Source organism: Pezoporus occidentalis, unplaced genomic scaffold, assembly GCF_034315485.1.
Source record: "Pezoporus occidentalis ecotype Australia unplaced genomic scaffold, CSIRO_AGI_Poc_V1 ctg66, whole genome shotgun sequence".
In the NCBI taxonomy this organism is placed as follows: Eukaryota; Metazoa; Chordata; class Aves; order Psittaciformes; family Psittacidae; genus Pezoporus; species Pezoporus occidentalis.
In genome coordinates, this window is record NW_026916009.1 from 709,766 (window position 1) to 737,313 (window position 27,548).

The 27,548-nt window shown below is 40.4% G+C and overlaps 1 protein-coding gene across 4 annotated transcripts in view; it reads right to left on the reverse strand.

Moving 5' to 3' along the window:
- PARD3B (par-3 family cell polarity regulator beta) overlaps nt 1–27,548 on the reverse strand; it is a 426,397-nt gene that overhangs the window by 36,778 nt on the left and 362,071 nt on the right. For all 4 annotated transcript variants that reach the window (XM_062640654.1, XM_062640652.1, XM_062640653.1 and 1 more), the window contains one exon: nt 15,240–15,375. In XM_062640654.1, the coding sequence (XP_062496638.1) occupies nt 15,240–15,375 (136 nt within the window). The remainder of the gene's footprint in view (nt 1–15,239; nt 15,376–27,548) is intronic.

Sequence of the window (27,548 nt, forward strand, 5' to 3'; positions counted from 1 at the left end):
CATTTCAATTACCATTAAGATCAGAAAGTGAGGTAAGTAGCAACAGCTTAACTTCATCAAGGCTGATGTGATTTTAGCTATACACTTGTAGACCCAGTGCAAACCACTGCTGACTTCGCTTGCATCATGCCTGACTTAAAACTATGGGAGATCAGGAAGAGCTTATGAAGACGGAAGTCCTGAGACTCCTAACTTTTCCACTGTGTACACATCGAGAGTGACTCGAGCTTGTGCATTGTGGTTTTCTCACCATGAAAAAATGGTGTGATACTACCACTGTATTTTACATGACTGACATGCACTAAAAGACATGAGCCAGCAGAGTGAGGCATGTGCTCTGCTATCACCCAGGTGTTTCGAAAATGCCACCCAGTTCTGATTTTTGCCTGAAAGTCTGTGTATAAACATGGCAGGCAGAGCTGCTGCATTGCTCAGTACACTTTTCAACAGTCTTGTGATCATCCGCAAAAGGACTTGATTCAGATGCTGGTTTGACCTCTGTTCTCAAAGCTCTTCTTTTGTCTGTGAGCGTTTCTAATCACATGGGTTGAGATTCAGCATGCCAAAAAGAGCCGTGGTATGATGGAATTTGCCCTTTAACCTTCAGGTCTCCCCTCTGCTGAGACACAGTTGGTTTTTGTTTTCAATTAAGTGAAAACTGAAGAAAAACTGAGAGAGGTAAAAGTGGATTTGTTCCCCACCCCAGCCTCAGTGTTTCACGCACAGGTGAAACACCAAAATTCACCCACTTTATTTTTCTTGCATTTAAACAGTCTGCCTGGTTGTAGGCACTGCAAGTGCAATTTAAGAGCATGATTTGACTCACTAACACTTCCTTTAGCTGTTCAAACAGAGGTGGGTTATGTAATGCAGTGAACTGGATGCTCCATGTGAAATGGAGGAAGTTGATGAACGAGGTCTTCTTAATCACTTCTGTGATATCCAAATTATCCCACCCTCCAAGACCTCCAGCATTTCCACAGAAAACATGTTTTCCTCCATCCAGCTTTTTAATGTTTTGCATCAAAGAGTAAAAATTAAAAATTCTACCAGTGTCCACAATTCAAAAGAATTTTCCTGATGTTTTCCTTACATACACAAAGAGGGATGTATTTTGCTTTCCTGGTTTTGCAAAGAAAGTTGAAACAGTGATTTTGCGTTATTATAACACTCATCATTTCTCCCTCTAATTTGGATGGTTTTTAATAAAGCTCCATTGATTCCACTGAAAGAAATCCCTCCTGGCAAAAGCAGAACACACATGCTGATTGCTAAATATGCAGCAATTATCATATTCAGCAGCACACTTTAATATCTTATTTATAGATGTATCTATCTATAATTTGCTTTAATTAAGTTGCATTGATTTTAACGACAGAAGCAGTCTTCAAAGAAGAGTCTAATGCTATATGAGCCCATCAGTACTTCTTTACCATTGTTTACATATAAGACAGCACCTTTAATACTTCTTTTTTGATAATCGTAGTAGTGCTTTTCTTCGCTAAGTGGCTGCAATAGCAAACCAAGAAAGATACTCCACGGGAACTCTCAAAACCACCTCCACTGCTGGAAAGAGAGCACTTTCAACTTTCCTTTTACAAACTTGCTTGTAGGACAGTTACAAGCACAAGGAAGGAAGCAGTGTCTTCCTGGCAGGTTTTGAGATACCTTTCAGTTGCGCTCCCACTCCCTTTTACAGACATGTTGGGACCGTAATTGTTAGAGGTTCTTCAATCAGGGGCTAACGCCTTCAAAGTTTGTTTTGGGTAATCTGGCAACTAATGTAAACTTTTGTATTTTCTTGTTAACAGAATATACATGGAATATACCTTGGGAAGGTGAAGCAACAGATGGCTACAGCTACCTGCTCACAGCCTAATCATGACCAAGCCACCATTTCATAGACTCCTGAAGTTCTGTTTTCTGGGCTCAGCCACAGGGAATATTGAGTCTTCTTTCTGTTCAGTACATGCTCACTTTAAGCATTTTATACTAGTCTGGTTTTGAGGTTATTCCAAAGAACACTGATGCTATTATTAAACTGTGATTAAGTTTGTCAAAAAACATCTTGAAGAACTAAAGGAAGGTATTGCTGCACTCCTCATAGAGTCTCACAGCCTTGGTTTCTGATGGGTGCTACCACATACCTTGGCCCTGATTCAGGAAAGCACGCTAAATACTGATGAGGGTGGTTTGTTTTAATTTCAATAGCATTTGATTCCTCTTGGAGGCATTCCCAAAGCTGACATACACCTGCATCTCTCAGTGGCTGTATCTCCTTTTTGGGTGAAAATACACAGGAAAAACATTTATATCTCTGTATCCTGAGCACGTCTTCACACATTTGAACACAGCATTCTAGTGATGATGATCTTGGCATCTCCATCTCTGAAGTAACCCTGTAAGATATTACTGGTTCATATCAACTGAGGACCTATCTCAGAAACAACTGAGGTAGCTTTATAAAGTTACTTATGCAGATCTTAAGGTATCATTTCCTGTTAGTTTTGGGGTTTCTTTTTAAGTGAAAAATAAGTGCTGGCTTTTTCAAAAACTGTCTTTCAGAATATACCAGCACTAATTTTATAAGAATCGTTTGTATTAAAATGCAAGGGCATGATCTCAAAGGAAAAGCACAAAAGCAGCAATGCAAGTACATTTTCAGTTTCTGGTCATCATTTTTTATTCACTGATTATTGCTTAAGTGTTGATTAATAGTTATGTTCATGCTGTTAGAATGCATTTCCCTTGGGTGAGGAAAACATCCTTGTCTTAAGGAAAGAAGAGACGGTAATCAAACCATCCTTCCTCTTCCCCGTAAGAAACAGATGCACACTCCAGAGTCACTGATGATCTTGGTTTTGCTGGTGAGTAGTTTTGAACACTTCCATGTAGAAAATCAGCTGTATGCAATCAGAGCACTACCTGTTTGGTCAGATTGCTAGACAATTACATGCTCCTCTTCTGCCTGTCTGTCTTGACACATATATATACATATGTACACATGCATACACATATACACACACAAATGTTCATACTTACAGTCATTGTCTCTTCTCCCTATGCAGTGAACACCAAGAACACCGATGATGGCAGTGCTCCCATGCTGGAATTAAGCAGGGCTGATTATCTCAGGATTTACTTTTCCTCCTCAGTAATGCCCTACCTCTTGTTCAAGGAGGTGAAACTAATGGTTTAGATTTAGAGAGAGCAGAAAATTCTCCATAAAGGCAATAGACTGAGGGAAATACAAACACAGATGGGAACTTTAAAAGGGAAACAGGCTGTTCCCATAACAGTTTAAAAACATGGCAATTGCCTTAGCTTAGTAGAAAACAAGCTCTCAGCATTTGCTGTATCTTGCAACACTAAGAGAGAAAATAGCAAAGATGGAGGTGAAGCCAAAACTGCAAAGTGTTTTTGCGCAGCCCCACAAAGATAATATTCTGCTTTCTGAACCCCAGCTCTGAGATCGCCCGATCTCTGGTGCTGGAAGACTATGGTTTCCTGTGACCATGCAAAATGAGATCATTTCCTGGCCTGTGCCTGTCTTTGTGGGTGGCTTCTCTTTCCATTAGTCATATAATATGTTTTGGTTAATTCTACCTCTTAATTGTCTTTAATGAGCACCAGATTTGTGACACCCTCACTTGCAAGCCTATTCTCAGAGTAGAGGCAACTAGAGGCCTTTAAGCTGAGAGCAAAACTTAAAAGCAGCAAACCAAAAAACTCTGAGCACCCATCAGCATTGATTCTTTCCAACTATAAGAGGCCATTTCAATTGCTCTTCCACTGAACCAGGCCAATGTAATTAATCTCTTCCCAGCCACTAGAGAGAATAACTTGTCACTGAGCTACACTTGTGATGCAATATACAGCATACATAATGCACACATGTGAATACATTTCTAAAGCAGATCTCCTGTAGTTGTTCTACAGTACTGTGCACAATTCCTCCCCCCCAAAACCAGACCTCTGCCTTAGCCTGTTTGAAACTATGCTGCTTCTTGTTCTTCCCAGTCTTGCATTCTTCTCACTGTAATTAGTTTACAAGACTACTTATCCAGATGATTACTGCTTTTAAATGACAGTCGTCTTTTCTTTTACTCCAGTTCATTGTTGTGTATCATTTTGTCTTGCTATCTGAATACCCAGCTTTTTCTCATTATGTTATCTTCTGATATAAGGCATTTTGAAATACTTCATGAGAGACACTGTATGAAGTAAATTGAATTGAATTTTCTCTCAAAGTCAGGGGCTTTCAGCATCTTTCTCTAGCTAAGTCAGCAGAGCTCTTGGCACCAATGCCAGGATGTAATGGCCCTGCTTTGCAGCCCAGCTATGAGTTTGTGTTCTTTTTAGGGAAAATGAAATGACACTGTCAGTACCTGGAAAGCAAACTGGGGACAGATCAATATTTCCATTTATGATGAGGATGGCAAAACAAAAATGTTTGCGGTATTTTTGAGGTTTTTAACATACACATTGAGATAATGCTATTTGACCATATCGACCTACATCTGGTGCTGGTGCTGAATGTGTACATGGGGGGTATATGCATGTCTATGTCAGAGAAGAAAAGAGGGAGGGAAGGGGGAAATAGCAGGGCATGGAACTAAATTGCAGAGCAAGTAGTGGAAATAGTGAAAAAGCTTCCTGCAGGCATGCAGCTTCACAGGGGAGAGCGAGCCTTTCATTGTCTATAAAATCATGCCTTGCTGGAGGTCCTCAAGTGTAGAAGGGGTAGCGCCTAGAGGCAGTAAATCTCTCACTGTTGTATTATTACATTCTAAACACTTAGCTACTGTACAAACTAGCACACTGCTTCAAGAGAAGAAAAGGAGGAAGAAGGGGGAAAATGAACAAAGGGAAGAAGAGGAAGATGGCAAGAAAATTGGGAAGCAATCCCCTGCCACAGCTCTCCCCAGAAATACTTCACATCAAAGAAAAACCGCAAAAAGTAAACCGTCATGGAGTTAAAAGTTAACCTCAACTCCTTCCATTGTGATCTGATACCACTTTGGAACAGTACTCCTAGAATTTGAATGGTTAGTCTGTAGCACAGGGTATTAAATCCACCTTAATCCTGTTAAACATAGATGCCACTAAAGAGAGGCGCTCTCTCAATGGCACCATGACAAAAGCTCTTCACACTGCAAATTCAATGTGGTTAAGGAAAAAAAAAAGGCAAGAGAAAAGTCCCAAACCCGGATTAATACTGAACAAACAACATCAGCATAAGCAGGCTCAGAGAGGGGAATTGCTTTCCATATGCTCTGGCATCAGGTTCCTCCGGATCTTCAGATACCAGTCTGTAAATGCTACAGACATTGTTTCTCCTGCTTGCAACTGCTGTTGGGTGGCGACCTTCTTTGCTTGCTGATACCAATTTAGCAGTTGGTACAGTTTCTTTGTGATTTGGTACTGTCTGTTGTTTGCTGGTACCAGATGGATACCAGATGGGTAACTGTGGGCAATGGTTCCTCTGTGTTCCAGTCCCAAAAATCACTGCTTATAGGGTCAGTCCTGTCAGTTGACTCCTAAAAAGCACTTCAAAGCACCATTCTGAAAAACCTCAACATCTGTTCCTTACTCCTAATGACCTTAAAAAAATGTTGCAGACATACTTTCCTTTAGCCAGGAGTTACTGTGCATCTGCAGGAAAAATACAACCTTGCAGATGCTTGCAGCCATCAAACTCACTGCTGGCTAATGGCAGCTCCAGAAGCCACCACCTCAACTCTGAAAGTCAGCCCCGAATGTGAAGCATAATCAATATATTCTCTTCTGTGGTAGCTCCACAATGTAGGGTTCAGAGACATTTCAGGGCATTTTTCAAACTACTTTCATCAGTGAAGTGGAAGAACAAGAAAACAAAAAAGTGCCTTTGAAAGGCTGCAGGAGTACCTGAGGACCAAACACAAGGCATGGAGGGAAAGCAAGGAGAGAGAAAGTGATGGAAGAGATCTGTCAAGTATTAATTTGTGATTGGTCTTTCAAAATGTTGACCTAGTTGTCAAAATACAGACAGGAGCTGAAAGGTCAGTTAATGGTTTTGAACACTGCTTACTGCAGCTCCCTCCTATGTTATTCCATATGACTGCTTCTGTTTCTAAAAAAGGGAGAAAAAGTTTATTTAGGACAGAACAGGATCATTTTGGCAAATTCTCTATATGTGCTAGAGGAGAATGCTGTCTACAGAAAAATATAGCTGACATCAAAGCATGTTCCCCACCCCCTGTCTTGCTTCATGGAGAAGTTATGATAAACAGGTTATGTGTTCCCTAAGGTTACCATGGAAACTCATTCTTTTCAGGCCATCATTTGCAAAGGTAAAATTTGCATTAAAATGTGATGGAATTTGATTTTGTGCATGTGTGTGTGAAACTCAAGTGGGGTCATGCTACCACGCAGTATAGCTATTATGTCAAACCCAGGAGCACACGCTTAAGAGAGAGCTCTATTAATCCGCGTAAACACCTCAGTGACCAAATTACAGTTTAATTGCTAACTTGACACGTATCTTCCTAGCAAATTAAGAGAAATACTTTGAAAATTAGCTTCAAATGCAAATGTTCACACTGATCCACTGGTGGGGACCACTAGATAGTATTTTGCTAAATTCCCCTATAATCATTCCACAGGAAAGACTGAATCTAGATTGTCAGAACTACTTTGTTTTGATGATGACAGACCAGGGATGGAAGGCACAGGAACGTATTTCAAATATTAAATTTTTATCTTACCTTGAAAGAGTTACCATCAAATTATACAGGATATAATTTAATATAACCATGCTTACTACAATATAAGAAACTTTTGGATCTCCTCAGCATCCCAGTTTGATCACTTTGGTCTGAGTCATACCATAACTTCAAAGTCACAATATCACTCCAGGTATTTGCTACTCTAACTTTCCTTGGAATACCTGACGGTGTAAAAGCACCCAGGCTGGGCCTCCCTAAGATCCATGTTTCTTGAGAGCCACTGCCATTATTCCACTGCTGTTATTTGTTGTCATGTGCAGCATTGGTCTTCCTAACCCAAGAGTGCATTATTTACAATAGTAATTTTGACAATCATTACTTCCAGCCTAACAAGAAAATCAGAAAAATCTTACAATTGGTGACCAGACTGCATTTTAGATGAGACACCACTATTTGTCCTCTTGTTTAGTTGCATGCATTCCAACATACATGCTGAATTTGATACGCTACTTTATGAAATCTATGCTACTATGGGACGCTGGATTATTCACACATTATCTGCCTTGAGTAGCATGACCCCCTGAAGGCAGCAGGGCCAGAACTCATATTTCTGCTTGGAAGGCAGACATCCCAATATCACCTGGATTACAGAAGACTCAATATCTCCTATCATACAAGACTTACGACATACAGTTCAGCTGGAACAGCTCTCCTCAACGTTGGGCAATATGACACTTAGCAGCCAGGCCATTTGATAAGGAAAAAGCAGCAAAACCACAGGCAGCAGTATCTGTCCCTCTCGCTTTCTTATTGTTAAAACCAAATCAAATTAAAACCAACCCTTTAGATTAGGTTGCATAGAGCCAGTATTTTATCAGGCTCCCTTCTTCATTGGGAAATTCCTGTCTGCAAGTTCCATTTACTAAACAAAGCAAGAAACTTCAAGAATGTTTTAAAAAACAATTGCAAACAAAAATGAAATTGATACTAACTTCTGCAGAACTTCTCAAATCTCAGCACATTCAATAGAAGGAAGGTGTTCCGTTGGAACCCATACTGGGCAAGCAAAAAGGTGCTAGCACTCCTTTTTCCCAGTGTTCTTTAATAGCTAGAGTTGAGGTTGAAAGTTGAAAGGAGCTGGACTTGAGCAGAAAAGCCAAACTCCTGTACAGCACCAGCCTTACAGGGTAAATGGAGTTCTCTTTTCCCATTTTTTTGTACTTTATTTTAATGCAGTCTTGATATTAGATTAGCATCTGCCCTGCAGACCTTAGACTGGGAACTAATAAAGTTATCCTCCCAATCTCTCCATGTCTGAGTCAGTGACTTTCTTTTTCATTTTAAATAATTACAACAATGTCGCCTGTTTGTTGAGAAAAATAGAGTCTTTATATATTCACAGATAATTGCTATACCCAGCATCCAGTGATACATTCTAATTACTTTTCACACCTTGGCTGTGAAGAAATCTTGAACTTTTTAGTGTTTTTTAACTGCAAGACAATATAGCCAGAGCACTGACACCCTGACTGCTGAAACCACGCCTAGGATGAAATTTAACAAGCAGCTCTGCTAATGCATTTTGCAGCGAGGAACTTCAGCAAAACTCAAGAAGACCCAAGGCTTCCACCTCAGATCTTGTGCTGCAATAATGAAAAGTGTTGTGTAGATACACAATAGAAGAACTCAATCCAGAAATCAAAAGTAATCAAAAGTCCATTATTTCAGTTGGCTGCAGTCACATACTTAACTTTAACAAATAAAGGATCTGTACTCTGTAACAGCCTCAATGACATAGTTGTATTGCTTGACCCAGCCTCTTTCAAGATTGACCCTGTTCTGCACACGCTGGGCAACCACTGCCGTTTGCCTCACTGGGTCATTCTGCTTTCCATTATGTTAAATGGACAAATTTTGCAGTCCTTTGTCAAAACTGCTATCTGCTTTAGTGGGATGTCATCCCCAGCAGGCAAAACTGAACAGTGACCAGCACCTTTAGGAAACAGGGTGCTGTGTGGGACAACAGTAGCTAGGCAACTCTTTGGATCGTCAGTATTTTTTTAGGGAAGAGGTTTCTTTTTCATCAGCAACACACTGAACGAGAACATAACCCAGGGAGATTAAGCTGTGAGAATTGAAAAAGAAGTCATTCGTGTCAGCACCTATTTGATAAATGCATCAGATAGCTGGTAGTAAAGGCAAAAGCTTGTGCCTAAGAAGGGATTAAGTCTGAGGCCTGATTTCAGGCTGGTCTAACAAATGCCGAAGCGCATGCTCAGCTTCAGACATGAATTCTGTGGCATTACAGACTTGTCTTGTGATTAAAAAATGAGCGTGGTTGCAACCAGGGCCCTTTCTCAGAAATTGAAGCATACCTCTTACTAATGGCCTGAGGAAGAGGAGGTCAATTTTAAAAGGAAACCTACTTCTCCCCCCTCCTCCACCTTGTAGTCAGGCTTGTGAGCAATTGTATTTGATTCTATGGTATGTGGGGCACTGACTTGTTAGGGGTTGGGACCAAGCTGTCATGGGGAAGTACATATCACTGAGTGTAATGACGGTTCAAAGTGCAAAGTATTAGATTCAGCAACACCACATGCCCCTGCTCCATGTTAAAATCTCAATCCTCCTGCACCTTCTGCATGCGAGGCTGGCCTGAGATTTGACAGAGTGTGCACACATGCTCAGGGGAAGTGGCCACACAGTTACCTATCTATGGAGTGATCAAGAAGTATACAGAAAGCTGTTAAAGACTATACTGGCAGAAGCTTGCCAAAACTTAAGCAAATTGCAAAGACCCAGCTACCATGCTACTTGGAACTACAGTGAAACCAGACTACAGCCTAGCTCTGAAAAGGCTATTTCTGTGCCCATGAAATTGTGCTCCAAAGAATAAAAGCTGCAGAGCTGTGGCCTGTGTGCCCAAATGTAGTAACTCTTCAGCACAGATGTAGCATAGATTACATGCCCACAACCTCCCCTCATCAATATAATTACCAGCTGGAGGTTTGCTTCTTGCCTCCCTAAACATAGCGGGAAATTAGGAAAAATATATACAACAGAAAACCTCCAGGGCCCATCATATACATGATCTGTGGCAGCTGTCATGATCTCCGTGATCTCCCCACTCAAGTTCTCCATTTTGGCAACGTCAGAAGAACCTCTCCTAACTGCAAGGGACATGACCACTGGCACATGTGTTAATGTGGAACCTCTCTGTACTGTGAATCAGGAAGGATGGCCACAGCCCTGCACCACCACGTGTTTTTGTCTGATTTCCTTCAACTACTTGGATGAAGTAAGAGAAATTATTGAAATACAACAAAAAGCACCTGTGTGACGAGGTACCTTGCGGCATAGATGGCACAATGTAATTCTGGAGCTCACATACTATTGTAGGGTACAAACAGTACCGGTGGACTTTGATAAGACGACATATGGCACCAGAACTGTTTCCCTTGGTAAATAAGAGCGTGTACACAGTGTTAAGCATGAAGACATGAGCATTTCAGACTCCCCTCTGGTTCAGATAACCTACGCCAAATTCAACCTTTGTGTAAGTAGGAATGACTCCAAACCAGTTTTAAGAGTCATTCTTTATTACCAGAATTAATGGAATTGAATTTGGCTCTCTTTGCATGTGCCATTTGGAATAGTTTATTTTTCACATGAGGTTTGGCAGGGATTTCTCCAAAATAATTTCCCCTGAAACTTACCCCCAAAAGCCAGCCTGTAAATTTCAAAATCCCTGTTTAGTTTGAACGGCTCTTTAGAATACATCCCGATCTGAAACCTTCATTATACAGAGACAAGAAGTGACCATAAAAAGTCCTTGATTGGTAAGTTAATCATACATCCGAATAAAATGTTCTGCATACTATCTTAATTAGTATTTTAATAACATAAAATACTTTCAATCCATGGTTTTCAAAGCAGCTGTACTTTGAGTACATGAATATATATATTTAATTCAATGTTTTCTACTATTAGTATGTGGGCTCAGAAAGTCTGGAATTCACAGCAGTTTCTGCTATATGGTTTCACATAGTACATAAAATTGTCAGCTTCTCCCATTGCGCTAGAAGACAGGAATGTTATTATTCTAGAAGCTGGAATTCTGGTTTCTAACCATGATCCAAAACAAACGTCTGTGCGTTTTGGGAACCTAACCTATTTGAAATGCAACATCCTGAACCTGGAATTAATTGATCATGAAAAGTATAAACAGCTCCTTATTCATCCTGAAGCAAGTGTAGAACCCTTTGACACATTATGGAAAAATAATGCAGTTGTTAACCCTCCTTTTTTTGTTCTGGTTGATTTTTAGGCTTGGATCCCTGCCAGGCACACAATAAAGTACTTGGCCTTTAACACAGACAGGCATGATTCTTCTTTCATACTCTGAACTGGGAACTGACAAAACTCAGTACATTACGGGTTTGTTTCAACAGAAATGTTCACAGCTAGTACCCAGAGACAGCTTTTCTTATATCTTTAGGTTATTTATCAGCTTGCAAATCTGATCTGCAAATAAGGAAATAGCTTTTAGAACCAGTTAACACGAAGTTTTGTACAGTGAAGCTGATGTCACTAACAGGTGAAGAACTATTTGCAACGTGGCTGGTGTTACACACAGTCCTTGAACATACATTAAAAAGATAAAGTTTCAAGGATTTACTGCCACCCTGAAGGAAAGAATTGATGTTTTAAGTAACTGGATTTGTACAAAGTGTGTAAGACAATCCAAGTAAATCCTCAAATAAATGATTAATTCCTCGTTATTTAAATGCCCTTAAATATAAGTGCAGATGCTAACTTCACAGGTTTGTCTTGACAGCTCCTTTGCTGTTTCGCATGATCTGGTATCAGTCTTTGACTATAAAGCCCTGAAAAGATGTGCCTCATGAAAAAGTCCTCCAGCTCCTAAGGAGACTAAGTTCTTGCAGCTTAGTGTTTACATGGTTCTCTCAGGGTCTGAGTGACACGGCAGTATATGATAATAGTACATAAACATATTATGCCTCTTTCCATAGACCTGGATTACATTTGTATAGGATAAGTTCATGAGCGCTTTCACTAGCTCATGTCCAACTAAGACATGAGTAGGTATGCACATGCCTAAACTCTGTCTTAAGCAGAGACTTTCTGATATATCCTAGGTGTCAGAATTTCAGGGTAATCTCACATTACACTGACAACAACAGGCATTCATTTTCCTACACAATATTTATACTTATCATCAGCCTGTCCTTTGGTTAACTAGCGGAGGTTTACTTTAAGCCTTGTGATCCACCCTATAGCATTTGGCTTATCATCTATCCTAGCTATAAACGTAAAAGGGGGTTGGCAGGGGTGGGGATGAGTCCAAAGGATGCAAACCTCAACAACAAACCAAAGCACAAAGGAACTGGAAAATTTCAAAGGGTCTGGCTCTCTAGCACAGACAGTGCTATATACATGTGTCTGTTTATGGAGACACACTAAACTGAATTATTCAGTTACTTACAAAAAGAAAAAGAACAGACTGTGGGGAAGGGAGAGCAGAATGAAGGCGCAAGAGAGCAAAAAATGCATCCTGCAACAGATGAGAAGAACAGAGGAAAACTGGAAAATGGATGCGGGGGGGGTGGGGGGTGGGGTGGGTGGGAAATGGATGATGAGAGAATAGCAGGCCTATTTAAAATGAATTTTTGACCTTATTTTTAAAACATTTATGGATCCCAATTGCCTGTCATGAGATCATTTTCCCTTACAATGCCAGCTTTTCAGCCGGCTCTGCACTTTAACTTGATTTATCCCACTTTCAAAAAAAAGTAGATTGTTAGAAATACCCCTTCTATTAGAAATTCTGCCCCACTACAGTGTCAGCTAAAGGCCACTTGTCAATGTCAGCTTTATCAGACAGAAATTTGCCTCATAGGTTCTCAGATACTTTTTGGGGAGGACAAGACCCAGGGTCCGTTTCTGAAGCTGCTGATTTGTGATGGGATTGTGTCTTCTCAAATTATCCTCTGTTATTTCCCAACTTATCTGCATGTTTCATGAGATGGTGGGAAGTGATTACAGCAGCTGCTGTACATTAGAAAGATATCTTATAGGAAAGCTGACTTAGGTAAAACATCTGACTGACAAAAGCACAGAAAGAACTAAGAGTATTAAAAAAAAATAGGGAGATCTCCTTTCCAGCTGCAGCTTCCCTTGTGCTGTAACCTCTTGTGGGAAAGAAGAAAACTTATACCAGAAGGTTTTCCTCTTCCTCGGCTGCCTGTCTTTAAAGAAAGACCCGACATCCTGAAGACGAGAGTTAGTTTTTATTTATTTATAATTATGCAATTAGTCATCAGCATGCCTCTTCACTGATGAGCAAAGGTGGAAAACATCATCTGTTGTTCAATCTGCGTTAGCACAGTACTGCTGAGGGTCAGCAGTCTGAGGTGGGAAAGGTGACATTGCTTAAGGACTCTCCTGGCAAGATTCTTTGAGACATTTGTTTTCTTGTTAACATTTTTGATTCTATAGTTGTTCCATTTTTTTCTGTCTGGACTGATGTAACGTAGGTATTTTACAGGTAAAACTACATGTAAGAGTAGAAATTTCAGCCAGGAGTCCAAAGGGAGCAAGCTGTGGCCACGGTATTTTCCAGACTGAAAGACAGTGCTTATGAAAGCAAGGCTGGATGGATCAACGGATGATATTGTTGCAGTGAAGAGACCGCAACTCTTTGAAATTTGTAAACCACTTCAACAAGAGGAAACCGCTGCAGCAACAAACTTCAGAGTATTAAAGCCCTTAAGGTAAACTCTGATTTTTAATCAGACTGCCATTCCTCACAACAGAGACATTTAAAATATTCTGCATTGGAAGGACAAAAAGAAAAACCCTGGTGCCACTATTATGAATCAGTTCAAGATTGAGATACTTAAAGCTCCCTTTCAGGTGCTCTGATCAAGGACAACTTGCCTCACAGGAAAAGCAAAGCTTTGGAAATCAGTAATCTCTGGGCATTATACCTAATAGGAAAGGCTTAGAAAGGATTACCTAGAAGAAACCTTTGTGAATCTCAGGAAACTACACTGGACCATAAATCTCAACCTCCTCTGAGAATTAATAAAGCTTTATCAGTTTCAGATAAGAAGCAGAAAACCTCAGGCTGCTGAAGAGGTACCACTGGCCCAGTCTGGGGCTTCTGTCAGGCTTATCACACCATACATTTCAACAGAAAGACACATCTGATGCAAATTCTAATTTTAGTTTACAAAAGCTATTCAGAAGAAGAATGGCAACTACGCATATTCCCAAATTTGGGTCACAAAATATAAGGCAGTAGATAAAAGTTAACTGCTTTAAGGAAAGAATTATTTTGCTGAAGGCAGTGCTTTCAGCAACTGGGTAAGAATAATATATACAGCAACATTTGGGGGGTTAATGAACAAATACGTAGGATAACTTATGTAAAACCACCCTTTTTACTAACCTCTCCGTGACTGCAATAGTCTAGTCTCACACATGACTTTTTTGGACTACAATCCCAATGCTTGAAGGTTTCACTTCAGCATTCACACTGATAGTTTGGAGGACAAATTAACTATTCTGTGATCCTATGATGTTAAAACCACGGTTAGTTCAAGCTTCAGGTGTATGTAGATTCTTAAGATTTTAACATAATTCTGTCTCTTTTTAAACTAAAATTTTAAATTTAGCATAAATTGCATCTTATCAAAGTTACATTTGTGAATGCTGGTTGATTATAATTACTTTTAAAGAGACAGAGTCCAACTCTGAAACCTGCTCAGGTGGAGCTCTTGAGTACTGCAGTTGTGATCCCACAGACTATAGCTGTTGCATTTATTTAAAACATTCAAAAATCCAGCACTGTTGATTTAATCTCTGGTTCTACCACAGAACCTTTGGTAGTGGGGTAGATAATACATCATTGTGTGGTGTGAAACAGGGAATACAGCATGTCTGTAACAGCTCTATAGTATAGGCATAATATTTTAACTTCTTTTGGTGGGAGAGGAGCAAATTATTCCATGTTTTGGTTACTTATTTCAGTTACTGAGGATGTATTGTGGCCAGACTGCTACTGTCCAGTGTGCAGAAAGAAAGGCAGGAGCAGACATGCCTCGGTTTCCTCCCTCTCACTTTGCAGATAAGCACAGTGAGAGTCTGCTCTTCTAACGCTCTTTTAACCCAGGGAACCACTGGATGAACTGCCAGAGTACCATAAATCCTGCTGAAAAGCCTTGATTCTACCACTTGACAACATCTGGCAGCGACTTCATACCTTAGGCCTAAAGAGAGGAAACCTGGGCCTAAATCAAACACGGTGAACAGACAAGTTATTTTTAGCCAGCTTTTCATGTTATTCATATTTTCTTTGGTGGGCTGGCATTAAGGATTTCTCTATTTCTACCACCCCCGAAATTCATGTTAAGATGACAACAGTATTTTTGGAAATCACAGGCAAATCAGCACCTTCTGCTAATCCTGAACCCTGCAAAAGCACTTTGCATCACAATGTGGACCTACCCAACGCTGGTCGTAATCAGAGGGTTGCGTTCTTCCTTCGTCATCCTCATAGAAAGGCAAGCCTTCCCGCCTGGCCTGGTGGTACTCCTTCCGTAACTTCTGGATACGATCAGCATTCCCACCACCTGTGCAGCCACTGAGAGAAAATAAAAATGCTAAATACAACTCAGATGTACGCACGTATCTAACACCAGGCACCCATATGAACACACACACAGAGTTGCCTCACCTGGGACAAATGGGCTATGAATATTTGGTAGTCCTGACTTGCACAGTGCCTGCTGGCCCACATCACCCTTATCTTTGCTTTCTTGTATTAATAAAGCTGCTAATTGTGAACTTGAGCCCCATTTTTTTAAAAAGCTGTCCCTGTCCAAAGAACTTAACAATTCCAGTGCAAGACAAGAGACAACAGATGGATGCAGACAGATGGGGGAGCACAAAGAAACTTTTAACATTCCTATGAGCAGCTATAAATGGCTATCATATTTTAATAATAATGATGATGATGATGATAAGCTGCCAAAAAAATGTTTCCTTTTGCTCCCACGCTAAATGTGGAATTCCCCTAAAATTACATTTGTTCAAGGTAAAGAATACACTATATTCACAGAGAAGCATAAAAAGAAGTTTTACCTTACAAAAACAATCTTCCTCCCAATTAAATGAAGACCTAAAACATCAGCCATGAAAATACAGGGGAGACAAGAGAGATGGGAAAGCACACTACCAAACCTTGACACCATTTTTTAAAGTGGTAATTAAACAGTAATCCATTTAGTAATCCACAAAGACTCCTTGTATGCTGAACTGCACACACTGCAAACTGCCACGGTTATGCTAGTGGAGTTACTTAGTTTATCAAGTTAAACACGTATCTGTCTTCGCAAATTTTGACCCTGGTGAGCCTTCTAAAACCTTACAGCTGGACTTGTACAACTGTGGAAGCTGAAGCTATACATGGAAAGATTAAAAAAAGAATCATGAAAATAACTAAGAATAAAAAAAAAATACAGCCACATTTAAAATTAATAAATTAAAAGTTTCCTGCAGCTACTTCAGCCCTGCTATAGTCAGCATTGGGGTGAATACTGACTGTACGGCTCAGTAGCATTTACTGGCATTCACAGGGAATTGTCATACAACTTATTGTGGCCATTCCTAAACTCAGACAAATGTTATTGCAGAACATCATCATATATTCTCTTAATCTGCAACCTTAACTCTGCCTCATCAACAGTGGGCTAGAGAAGTACAGATTTATTCATATGAGCACAGACACTGTGGTGCAGCTTGTCACACTCCCCTCCAACACAGGTATGCCAGAATATGGGGAAGCATTTAATAGTATTTGCATAGAGAAATGATTTGGAAAACACATACAAAAGATTGGACATAGACCTAATAGGTCAATAAGAAGTACTTTTTAGCATCTAATACCAATCTAGATTACTTGGAAATTAACTAGAAATGAAGGGAAATTCCATGTAGAGTGCAAATGCAACTGAATATGCAGTCAGGATTGGAAATGTTTACTTGCAGTATCAGTATGTTTCCATGAAAAATCAAACACTTAAATCACTTGCCTTCCCTGGATCCTAAATTATCCAGCCCCTCTACTCTTACGAAGTCCCAGAGGTTTCAGGCTTTTCTGGCTGACTTACTGAACTCTTCCAGAGCATACACAATTTTTCTCATGATCTGCCAAGGCAGCGCAGAAAGCTTGCATAAACACTGTGGACTGTTAAGGGGAAAAAAGTACATTCCCTTTTCCCCTTGATTCCTTCCACAGATAAATACCCTCCTTCCTTGCATGAATTCTTGTCAAACAGGGGAGAACCATTTCCAGTTTGCAAAACACTAGAATTGAGAACTAGCTAATAGGGGCTATCAGTTAGAACAGTGAAGCTTGGTCCATGAGCAACACAACACCTGTGAAATCCCCTGACTTTAGTTGTGAGTACAGATAAAGAGTCTAATTAGGGCTGCTAACATACAGATAAGGTCCAAAGTGTTGTCCCTGTTGCTTTGCAAACATCATTACGCAAAGCAGCACTAGCTAAGAGAGGAAAATGCGGAAATACAGGCAACAGGTCTGGATTGATTCCAGCCCATCTGGCTCCCTGCAGTTCCCTGCAAACTGTCTTAGTGCCTGTCACCAGTGCCCTAATGGCCACACACCCAATTTCCATCTCCAGGTATTCTGGCTGAAGAAGTAATCTGAAAGTACTGTATTTTTTTCCCCCTTTTTTTAAACGGAAGCTGATATTGATGCATCATAAAACCTCAATGCATCAATGCACCAAGAGCAGCCTGTGCTCCGTTTAATGGAGCTCCCCCGTAGGTGAACTTTCTTCTGCTTAAACCCATCTAGCCAGCAAGTGGAAGAAGGTGTTGCAGAGAACAAGATTATTATACATATTAAAAGACTGGGACTGACAGCATTTTCTTTAGCAAACCTCTGCCAGGCCGTATTAAAATACAAATCCTAACCATGAGAATGAGTAGGAACGTTTGAATGAAAGATAGCAGCACATGGGAAGCTATCCATCTGGATTAGTGTGAAAACACAAGCATAATCTCTGTGGAAACAAGCAGCTCCGTGAAGTCTGATTTCCTGTGCTTCTCTCCTGTGGGTTCTCTGGTGTCCGATTAGGGACTGAGTTCACACTGCAGTGTTTTTCTCAAGCAAGGGCATTTGCCTGGGCGTCTCTAGCAGACTGCTTATTTTCATGAAATTTAGTGATCCAGTATCTTTGGAACATTGAATTGCCTGTCAAGTCTGGTCAAAACCAGCCAGCAGGTTCTGAATTTTAAGAAAGGTGGGGAGAACAGGTTGAAAGAGGGTCAGTCAGTGCATCACCTTCATTTCTTCAGGGAACAGTTAGAGCTCCACAGCTCTTTTATCTTTCTTTTTCCCCTCCATCACTGTTTATAGGCACAAATGTAAAAGACATTGGCTTTTGAAAGCTGCATTGTAGCTTACCATGAAAGTTTTACCCACTCCTGAGTAACGCAAGATGAATACGATGCCCTGTGCAATGCTCATGAAACAGTTCTGAATTTCAAGTTGGCTCCTGACAATTCTGTGAATATATGAACCACATTCAAACTCACCAGATGAATTCAATCAGCACTGTGCAAATATCGCATACATAATCTATTAGTTTACCCCAAAGAAACTGAAGCATTGAATTCAAACAGAATGAAGTCATCAGTAATAAAAAAAAGAAACTGATAAGGCAATATTAAAAAAAACCAACACAATTTTCCAAGATTTGCAGGGAAGATCATACATTGACTGTAAACTATTCTCCCATCTGCCTATAAATACATAATTAAAAAATATAGGTTTGATCAGATAGCAGTTCTCAGACAGGGAAATGGCAGATGAACACCAGTTCAAATATTTTGGCTGCAGGACTATTTATACGGAAAAGGAACCTGAACTTGCAGAAGAAATACAAAAACAATACTCCAATCAAAGTCAATTTATATTAGGAGACTTACTGAAGCTTTATACCAAGCCTAGTAAGTACAGCAGACAGATTGCTTCTACGGTAGCTTTACATTTAATGCAGTGCTCCCTCCTTAAGGAGATATAAATATTACAGTCCTCATCATATCTACAATTCTGTGCACAACTCACTCCCCTGACATGGCTCCCTGCACTGAATGATCTTCAGAGAACTGTGCAACCATCTCCTCCACCACGGCTCTAACATTTAAACTACCCGTGGACTTCTCTGTTGTCACAAGGCTGTAAGAGAACCGTCCACTCTGCACTTTGCAATTAATTTCAGGCCAATTTCCCACAGTTGTGCTACACGTTAAGCAGAGTGATTCAGAAGAGGCAGATAAATAATGTCTAGGTGAGGGAAAAGTCTCCAGGAAACCTTACAAAGGGTTTAGCAAAGACTCAGATGCTGATTTCAAATGACAGTAACAAAACCTGTCCAAAATCCCAAGCCAAAAGTCATCTTAAGAGAACTTCAACAGTTCTTTGAATAAGCTGCACATACTGCAAGGATTTTTCAGGGAAATATTAAAAAATAAATAATAATCTTATGTAACATTCAAAAGAGGTAAAATGAGCACATTCCCATCAGCCTTTCTGTAGCTCTGCTAGATACAATCCTTACAAATGAAAGCTTTCTTCTGCCCTAGGAGAAAGACGAAAAGATCTGGATGATTGTTCCATGCTCCTGGGGCTGTACTTCCAATAGATAAACACCAGAGATCACCATCTTTGTCCTGTGCCTGAATCTGTCAGAGGCACCTGACAGGTTCCACCTTGCCCACTGAAACTGTAAAGGGACCTGCTATGAAACTCAATGAATACAGTTGGAACAGGCATCCCAAAACAAAAAGGAAACCACTATTTGGCACAGACTTAGCTTCAAGCTATCTCTAACAGTATGCAAAATATGACTGCGAAATTTGGTCCCAGCATCTCTGAAGAGATAGATGAACAAGCACCACAGCAAGAACATTATATGACAGACAATATGACAGACAAGTCATTTTTTTCAAAGAATCAAAACATCATCATTGGTATTTAATACATATGGCTCATTTTTTGGCAATAAAATCTCCCCTCTGTTCCTCCTCTGAGTTGCTAACCTGGATTTCAATCCTTCAGATTAAAAATACCATTTTTTAAATTAGTGACTTCTTACTGCAGCTCTCCAGATAATACAAAATTAAAAACAAGTGCTCCATGTACACAGTAAGATGAACCACTTAAAGCTGTATATAAACATGCATTTAAAGAGGCAATAAACATTTTGTTTCCAGTGGTTTTCCTAAACACATTAATATTGCAGAGCTTTTTTGCCAGCCACTTCTTTCAAACGCTGATTTCACCCAGCTGACTGTCAGCCTCTCAACAAACTGGCACTTCCGAGTGAAAATGAAATAAAAAAGAGAAAAGAGAAAAGAAAGGAAAAGAAAAAGTGAGTTTCTATTAACAAACAAATCCAAGACAAAATGTGATTCACGGAGTCAAGAGAATGGACAATCTTCCATTCACAATCTGCTCTAAACAGAACTAATTTTATATACTGAAAGGAACATAGTGGTCTGCAAAGACATACAGCATAAAGGAGTCCGACAGAGCATGTAAGAGTATCTTTCACTTTCATTTTGAAGTTATAACAAATAAATACTTGAGTACATTACTTCAGCCCTTGTCTTTCTACCCTGAAGTATCACACTGATACAAAGATATTTCTGCAGCCTCAGTAGTGAGAGGAAATAAAAAGAACTGTGGGAAGTGATAAAAAGAAAATCAATGCTAAGAACATAATTTTACAGTATTTCAGCTTTCACTTTTGTCAACCACCACGAGAGAGTTTAGAAAGAAAAGAACATTTGTTGTTTTCATATGCACTTGAGTAAATGAACGATGCTGCTGTGAAAGACTTGTCAGAAACACCTTGTGACATCACTGGTACTGCCTTACAGGCTCAGGAATCATCTTTGATATGCAGCCAAAGCCAGCCTGTGTTCTGGCTATACACACCCTATGCTGAGGACCTAATTCGAGAACAATGTCTTCCTAGCTACCAGAACCATGCACATGGCTGTATTGGTCTCTATGACATTTGCTTTCTTGCTCTGGGTGGGAATATACCCTATGTATATGCAATTACTGTCTTTATCAATGGAGAGGGGCCCCAGTAGGACACTTGATTTGGAAACCTGTGCAAAGTGACCAGGAGGAAGATTTTGAGCCAAGTTCCATTTAGTCAGGAATATCCTGAAAGGGTCTGTATAGATGGGCTGACATGAAAAGCTTTAGATGGATATGTTTCTCTCTATCCATAGGTACATAAATACATATAAAGTCAAAAATCATAATTAAAATGCAGGAAAACAAACTACACTGAAGAAGCTATTTATGCTCGTTTGAACTCTTACACTAAAGTCCCTGAGACTTAATCTGCTTTACAATATTTAGAAAAGTCACAACTGTGTTTCAATGGAAGATGCACTGTCACCTTTCAATTCTCTAGGCTAACATAAAAGCAGTACAACCACTTCTGTCCAAAAGGTCAAAGACTCCTAGGGCAGCACATGACTACCATTTGTCTGGATGTAAATTGAGACCTAGTGACCCCGTAACATCACTACTGACCTCTTGACATTAGGAGCTTAGTAGAAAGACAGAAGATGATATTCTCAGGTTCCTACAGACTCATTAGGAAGAAAGAAGGAAAGAGAACCTTGCATGATATGAATTAGCAGTGTCATTAACCTTTTCTTTCCCCAAATAGCTCATAATATGTTTACAGAAGCCTCAAAAGAACGATTTGAAGATTGAGACCAACAGATTTGTATCACTTTCAGTTTTTCCAAACTGTTTATAAATCTCTCAGTGGCTTGACATAAAGCATCCTTTTATGCTTCCCTCCTTTCACATGACATACAACACCTTTTCCTGTTTATCATGGCAGATGGCCTAGACATTCAGATGAGCATCATCTTTTCAATCCAGGCCACTTCTCATCTCCATTAGTCTCCTTTACAGTTGACTACAGCTGGCCAGAAATAATGGGAGGTGTAGCTTAATTTGTTGCTTTATGGAAACAAAATTGGCACACTGAGGTTTAACTTCACTGTAACAGCAGATATAGCATGTGCTACTCTAACAGAAACAGGCTATTTGCAATCAGTTAGGAAGACAAAAAAAAGGTGACATTTTCTTCTTTGTAGCCAGCTTGCCATCTTCACTTCAAAAAAAAAGACTCCTCTTCCTTTTTTCTGCTCAATGGATTGTGCCTCGTCAAGGAAGGCAATCACCAGATTTTAACTAATAGTAGAAAAAAGCTTTCTTACAGTTCAGGCTGGTTAATGGCAATGTCTGTTTCTGGCATGTGACCAGTTTACTGCTGTCTTGCTGATCCAAGATGTGCACGTGTCTCCAAGGGGCTAGGAAAGCAGAAAGATTAGGGACTCGGCTGCTGACAACAACCAAACTCTCTATAAACAACACACAATGAAAATAATGAAAACCAGAATTTCCTGGTATTTTCAGTAGCCTCTAGACAATGCAACAGTTTCTGGTTTCTTCACTAAAGATGATATCAATTATGCCTTTTATCCATCATGCAGAAGTCACGTGTGAGGCATAATTGAAGGCCTTCTCTCCAAGGTAATTTCTTCTGGATTTACACGGCAAAGTACTTAAATTGCCTTTTCTGGCACTTAGTATTACAACATGGCTTGGGAGGGGGTATCTTACTTTACTGATGTAAAGCAGCTGGCATATTTACAATTGATAGGTCACATCAACACAAAGCAGATTTTCAGCCCTCCAAACTCCATTTACAGCAGCTTTAACAATTCAACAGAGCAAATACTGAATGCTAAACTCTTGTGTGGAAATGTAGCTCCATTTCCTAATGGCTATCACAGCTGCCTGAGACTGGCAGCTAGCTTTTTCACTTGCAGACTATTGCTTTTTCCACTGCAGTTTATTAAACTTATCACTAAAGCTGAAATAATAAGTACTTTACAGACTTCCAACGAATTAGCCATTGAAGAGTCCCTCAGGAACTCCCTTTAGTACACACAAAGCAAAGGCAGGAGGGAGAAAAGGTGACAATTCAGTGCAGTCTTAATTTCTGTGCTCCTTTGTAAGAGAAGAATCAAGGATCTAAGCATTCACTCACAGCAGATGCTGCTGCCCATGTTCTAAAACATATTTTATTGAAAACTACAAAGCCCGGAGTAACTATCTGCTTTTTCCCTGAAATTACCTCTCCAAGTTTCACACTAGAGACTACAACCTGCTCTTCGTTATATGCATGCCACTGGCAAAGTGGCAGCAACTAATCCTCTGTGTGGTTTGTTTTTATAATACCTGGCCTAGGTAGAAATGAAGCAGAAATCTCAACCTCAACTGAAAAAAAAGAGAAGTATCTGTGCCTGCAATCCTGCTACAGATGTAGTTTACATTGAAAAATAATACATTAATTTATACGATGTGCAAAGCATCAGGGAAAAGCACAGCTCTCATAGCCAAAAGGCATCTTTACTATAAAGTTGGGTTCTTTGTGGGTATTTTTAACGAATGGTCACTCCAAGGATTACATTAATCTAGCATCAGGACTTTTACGGGAAAAAAATACAAATGCAATTTATCTTCTTTAACTGTCAGCTGCATTTCTAAAGCTTTAAAGTCTGAAGCTTCCAGCGACCTTTTGTCTTTCTGCCATGGCAGGAATATCTTGGACAGCTGTAAGAGCTTTGTAAGCTATCTTTCTCAAAATCCATTAGCTAATTCAAGGAACCTAATTAGAGCTGCCATTTTGATGGAGCATATTGAATGCTCTGTATAAACTAGTAACACCATCAATGTTTATTAAAAATTGCAAGAACCAAAGCTCTCAGTTCCATATAAATATTAATGGACAGATACACAATACTTATTGAAATATAGATGGCTTTATGTCCACACAAACACACACAGAAATACTTACAACTCGGTGTGATGCATTTATTCACAAACGCTAAAGTACAGAAGCAAAACCTAGGGACAATTTTAGACAAACTGTTGAAAATTGACCAGCTTCCATTTACACCATCCTTATGTGCATTAAGGGAAGCAACGCACACTAAAGATGATTTGTTTCTTGTGCTTTTCCTGAGTAGTGTGCTGACAATTTGGAGTGTATTTTGAGCTTACCTCAAGAATGCACTCCAGCTGGAACCGTTTTATAGCTCCTCTTAAACCAGCCACTCCAATCACCGTACTCTGTAGACATTTACACATATTCCAGTACTACACTGTTTAAAGGCATCCAAAGATTCAACGGGAACTTGCACTGTAGAGTTAAAACTCAAATTTTGCTGTAGACAGCAACAAAATCGGTGAAAGGAGCCAGACATCTGGAGCAATGTTCTCCTGCATTCTGCTCCCCAAAAGCCCAAGTATAATGAAAAAGCAACTCACAGAGAATGATACAACACATGAAATGCTGACCATTCTAGGAGTATATCAGAGCCCTAATTAGGTTAGGCTGTACAAGCATATGCCTTTGGCTGCAGAAATAAAGTTTTCTGGCTACTTCACAGCTTTGTTTTTAACTTGATGCTTCATAAATGGAACTGCAGAAAACCTCATATGTTACCATTTCAATCTGACGTACACTTTCATGTGCATCTAACAGTGCCTGGATTCTATTTATATGTACAACTAAATATATGTGCAGAGAAAAATCATCAGATTTGCTACAGAAAGACAGCAGATGTTCATATTAAGCCACTGGCACATGCAAGGTGAAGCATGTAATCCTTATAAGGAAAGCATTTAACGTTCCAACTACAAGCCAAAGAAAAGCAAAGACAACAAATGAAATTATTTCTAACAGGTTTTACTAGCTGCGAGTGCAACGCACAGCAACATGAAAGCACTGCTGAGCATGCTCAAGTGACTCTTACAACACACGGAGCTTCTCACAGAGGGGTGTATAATCCATACGCACTCTTTGGAACATCCTAACTCCAGTATAATGGTCCAGAGTTCACTTCTGAATATATACTAAAATGACACACGAAGCATTTAACGGATGTGCAGGATGTGTTTCTCTAGACGTATCAAGGATGAGAGGGTCATTAAGAGCAGCCAACATGGCTTTACCAAGGGGAAGTCATGTTTGACCAACCTTATGCGGAAGATGTGGTTTTTCTTGATTTCAGTAAGGCATTTGATACTGTCTCCCACAGCATCCTCATAGATAGGCTAAGGAAGTGTGGCCTTGATGATCAGGTAGTGAGGTGGATCAAGAACTGGTTGGAAGGAAGAAGGCAGAGTTGTGGTCAATGGGGCAGAATCTAGCTGGAGGTCTGTGACTAGTGGAGTCCCTCAGGGGTCGGTGCTGGGACCAGTGCTGTTTAATATTTTCATCAATGACCTGGATGAGGGAACTGAATGTACCCTCAGCAAGTCTGCTGATGATACTAAACTGGGAGGAGTGGCTGACACCCCAGAGGGCTGTGTTGCCATTCAGCGAGACCTGGACAGGCTGGAGAGTTGGGCGGAGAGGAACTTGGTGAAATTCAACAAGGGCAAGTGTAGAGTCCTGCATCCGGGGAAGAACAACCCCATGTACCAGTACAGGTTGGGGGTTGACCTGCTGGACAGTAGTGAAGGGGAAAGGGACCTGGGGGTCCTGGTGGATAGGAGGATGACCATGAGCCAGCAATGTGCCCTTGTGGCCAAGAAGGCCAATGGCATCCTAGGGTGCATTAGAAAGGGTGTGGTTAGTAGGTCGAGAGAGGTTCTCCTCCCCCTCTACTCTGCCTTGGTGAGACCACATCTGGAATATTGTGTCCAGTTCTGGGCCCCACAGTTCAAGAAGGACAGGGAATTGCTTGAAAGAGTCCAGCGCAGAGCTACAAAATGATTAACGGAATAGAACATCTCTCTTATGAGGAGAGGCTGAGGGAGCTGGGACTCTTTAGCTTGGAGAAGAGGAGACTGAGGGGTGACCTCATCAATGTTTACAAATATGTAAAGGGTGAGTGTCAGGATGATGGAGCTAGGTTTTTTTCAGTGATGTCCAGTGACAGGACAAGGGGCAATGGGTGTAAACTGGAGCATAGGAGGTTCCATGTGAACATCAGGAAAAATTTCTTTACTGTGAGAGTGACAGAGCACTGGAACAGGTTGCCCAGGGGGGTTGTGGAGTCTCCTACGTTGGAGATATTCAAGGCCCACCTGGACAAGTTCCTGTGTGATGTACTCTAGGTGTTCCTGCTCTTGCAGGGGGGTTGGACTAGATGATCTTTTGAGGTCCCTTCCAACCCTTAGGATTCTGTGATTCCGTGAAAAAACAGGCTTAATTATATTTTCTATGCTGTAGTAGTGCAAGGGGCAAAAGATTTTATGACAGTCTTACCATGGTGACAACCCTGAAAGTAAATTCAATTTAGTTCTCTGAGAGGGCAGCATTTCCAAAGTACAACTGAGATCAGAACAGTTTCACAGGAACACGCTTGAAAGTCAAAACATTGGTTACCACTAGCTTCTCTCAGGAATTATACATGGCAAATTTAGCTTGCGGTTATTGCTCAACAGAAACCCTGCCAGATGCTAGAGTTGTTGATGGATTTTGCAAAGTTCTGCCGCCTTCAAGGCCACCCTGCCTACCCTTCCAGCAGCTTCCCTCCTCGGGCACCTCTCCCCAGTGCAGCTGGGCTCCTCAGAGCACAGTTGTCTTGTTCACATTCACAAAGACTGCGGAGTGCACATTCATCCATCACAAGCTCCCCATCAACAGAATTAAACACCTTATAAGCTGACCTGCATTTCAGAGAAATATTTCTGAACTCAGGGGCCTAAAGTTAGCAATGTAACTTTATTACTTTTTATTATGGTAGGCAATAGAAGCTCCCAGGCTTGCAGACATACACAGCCTTTCTAGCTCCTCCTTCTCATGGCTTCAGCTCCACTGCACCTCTGAAATTACTCCCACTTCTCCACTTGGAGAAGTCAAAGCTGAATTTCAAGTGTTTAAGATCAAAGGTAACTACTGCTCCTTTTCAGTAATTGTTTTGCAAAATGTTAAGCTAAAATGGAAAGAACTAAGTAATGGAATCTTCAAACTACACACAGTCATTTCCTCACCTAGAAGAGGAAGAACAAGCCTATCTCTCAGCATCTGTCTGGGGAGTCCCAGAAATACCAAAGCAACTGGTTTGGTTCAGGCCCATCTCTATCCCCACAGAATAACTCTTATATGATTTTAACCACTGTGTTCAGAGACACACCTTAAAAACCATTTCACACCTATTTTTCTCTTGCTTTCTTTATCCATATTCAGAGACACACCTTAAAAACCATTTCACACCTATTTTTCTCTTGCTTTCTTTATTCATATTCAGAAGTCTTGCCCTTCATACCTTTCAGCCAAGGGTGCTAATTTCTTCCACCCATTTATTAGCTTCCCATACAAGCACAGCCCTATTTCAAAAGCTACTTTAGTACAGAAACACCACCCCTGATGCACTTTGGTCATCAGCTCTCCTTCCAGAGCTTCTTCAGACCCGTCTCCCAGAAGCATTTCACAAAGCAGCCTGCCAGTAATGATGAAGCTGCAGTTGGTGTGGGACACCCAATGGCACTTCTTCCCTTCTGCTCTGGTTCAAATGAGTGTCCAACACACGTGTCACTTCTAACACATTAACAGAGCATTAAACTTGCATTACTGGTAAACTTCTCCCTACTCTCTAAGCCCTTACTTATTGTAAACAATTCCTCAAGCTGTTCCAGCAATTCTGCCTCTTCTCTGTTGCTATTCT